The sequence below is a fragment of the Prunus dulcis genome, chromosome 1 (assembly GCF_902201215.1).
Source record: "Prunus dulcis chromosome 1, ALMONDv2, whole genome shotgun sequence".
NCBI lineage: Eukaryota > Viridiplantae > Streptophyta > Magnoliopsida > Rosales > Rosaceae > Prunus > Prunus dulcis.
The window spans coordinates 14,113,629-14,116,133 of NC_047650.1; the positions used below are offsets into that span (position 1 = coordinate 14,113,629).

General features: G+C 43.9%; 1 protein-coding gene across 1 annotated transcript; it reads right to left on the bottom strand.

The window, feature by feature from the left end:
- Positions 1 to 230: 230 nt before the first annotated feature.
- Positions 231 to 2,025, bottom strand: LOC117615067 (UDP-glycosyltransferase 75C1-like). The gene has a single exon (XM_034344061.1). It carries the CDS (start codon positions 1,889 to 1,891, stop codon positions 467 to 469), a length of 1,425 nt encoding a protein of 474 aa, XP_034199952.1. The 5' UTR covers positions 1,892 to 2,025; the 3' UTR covers positions 231 to 466.
- Between the last annotated feature and the right edge of the window lie 480 nt (positions 2,026 to 2,505).

Below are 2,505 nucleotides of genomic sequence, written 5' to 3' on the forward strand. Positions count from 1 at the left end.
AAAGCACGGCAACTCCAAACGGAGCTCCTAAGATTTTTGGTAGTGCCCAATTAGAACATGTAAAAGCACAATGCGCAATGAATATAGTAAAAACTACAGACCAATGGGATGTTTGAACCGGTATAAATTTTTGGTGTGTTCTCAAATAGTCTCATGTTCAAGTTCAAACCATTATAGTACATGTGTGTGTAAATTTTCTCCCTTCCTTTCTGTACTTTGACAATTACAGATTTTTAAAGGATAAAAAAAGTTCATTTAATTGTATATGCAAGCTGACAAGACAGTTTGCTAAAGTCGACCGGTTGGGTTTTACATTGACAATGACAAGACAATCAGAGTCTATAAAGTTCTAAGCAGCCAGCTACCAAACCAAGACACAAAACATTCACAACCATTCATTAATTTCAGACCATATCCCTTCCATCTTAGCCATATCATAATTTTGTCTTTCTTCATTTTGTTTGTCTCATTCTATCTGATCTAAGAAAGCCTTTAGATTCCTATCAGAAGACCCACCTTCACTCACAGCCTCTCTTGCCAAACCCTTCCATTTCTTAGCATTTCTTCTCAACTCTTCACCAATTTCCCCACTTCCCATGACCAATTCTAAGCACCTCTTGAGCTCCTCACCTGCCACAATCCCCTCATCATTTGGTGTCACCCTAACTCCAGTCTTCCATGTGTCCTCAATCAGCTTGGCATTGGTCCCTTGGTCCGTCCACTGAGGAAACGCCACCACAGGCACCCCAGAAACCAGGCTCTCCAAGCTTGAATTCCACCCGCAATGTGTCACGAAACAACCCAACGAAGGGCTTGACAAAACCTCCACTTGGCTACACCATGGCACTATCTTTCCAAGCTCTTCCAACTCCTCTCTGCAGCTCAGTTTCTCTTCCTCCTTCTCAGCCTCCTTATCTCGTCCATTGCTTCCTTCTTTTTCTCTAATCACCCACAAGAACGGGCGCCCGCTGTCCAGCAATCCTTTCGCGATTTCCTCCATCTGGGGCTTCGACAGAACGGAAATGCTTCCAAACGACACGTAAACCACGGACCCTTCGGGCCTTGAGTTCAGCCACTCGATGTACGAAGAGTCCTCTGATTTTTGGAAACGATCGCCGCGGAATGACTTGTCAGATGGATCCTTGCCGTCCAAGAAAGTAGATGGAATCAATGGCCCGATTCCAATCAGATTGTACTTGTCAATTGCTTTCAAGGCCTCTGGCTCCAGCGCATCGAACGTGTTCACCAGAATGATGGGCTTGGTTTCTCGCTCGAGCAGCTCAAATTGCTCTTCAAACAAGGGAAGCGCGAAACCGTACGGATTTGAATCTACCATGAAAGAGGGAAGGTCACGGCTGGCGAGGGATAGCGGCAGTCCTGGTAATTCTATTGAACATAAAGCGCCATTAGGATGAGTAGTACTAGTACTCTTCCGGATGAGGTCTTTGTAACCGCTAAAATAATAGTGGTAGATGTCAAAAACAGTGGCTGGCTGAATCCACAAGAGCACGGATGGGAGGTGGAGCTCACGCGCCGCTTCAGCGGCCCAAGGGAGAAGTATTGTGTAGATTAGGCAAGTGTAGGGGCGGCCCTCCTTTGCACTAGACACAATAAGGTCAGTGATCGCTTGTGCGCCGCAACGTCTAAGCTCTGACATGTAGTGGTCGACATCATCGCCATCTTTGAATCCATTGTCGTAGCCGTCAGAGTAGAGCGAATAGGTCAAGCCATGAGGAGTTGAGCCATTCCCTATGCGGCTCTGGGCAGAGAGGCTCGTGACATACGTGACATGTGCCCCAGTAGTGCGGACGAGATGCTTTGCGAACTGGAGGGAAGGGTTGATATGGCCTTGGGCCGGAAATGTCACGAGGAGGAACCGGTGTTGCACCATGGTGGTCGTTGCGGTAGTGGTGGCGGGCGGCAGAGCGTGGAGTTGTTGGGACAATATTGGGGGCTTTTTTTTTTCTTTCTGGTCTGAAGACTATATTGGGTGTTTTTGTGTGGGCCTAGCTGAATGAAGTGAAATTGTTGTGGGATAATACTGTGAGAGGCAGAGAATGTGGAGACTTAAATAAGGGATTGGGTAAAGAGAAGTGACGTCTGTAGTGACGAATTGAAAACGCTTATGACAAGAGAGATGACATGGTTATTTGTGTGATTTGCAATTTGTGGGCCTTGTCTGCTTGCATGCCTTTTGTATTTATCATTTTCAAATTTTTCATTAAGTCCAAAATATATCTGAGACGGTGAGAGAGACAAGTAGTACATAAATTCATGATCAAAAAACTGATTAATATAAACATGCAAAGTAGTATATGATTTGTCAGTTTATTATTAAATCTGGTTTTATACTCTGGACTGGATTGAATTGTGTTATATTAAATTATTCTGTAATATTTAGGATTTTGTATTTTTACTCAAATTATGTATTGGAGAAATTCAAAATCTTTGATTTTACTTGTATGAAAAACAAAATAACTCTCAATAGCGTAATTTACACATGTT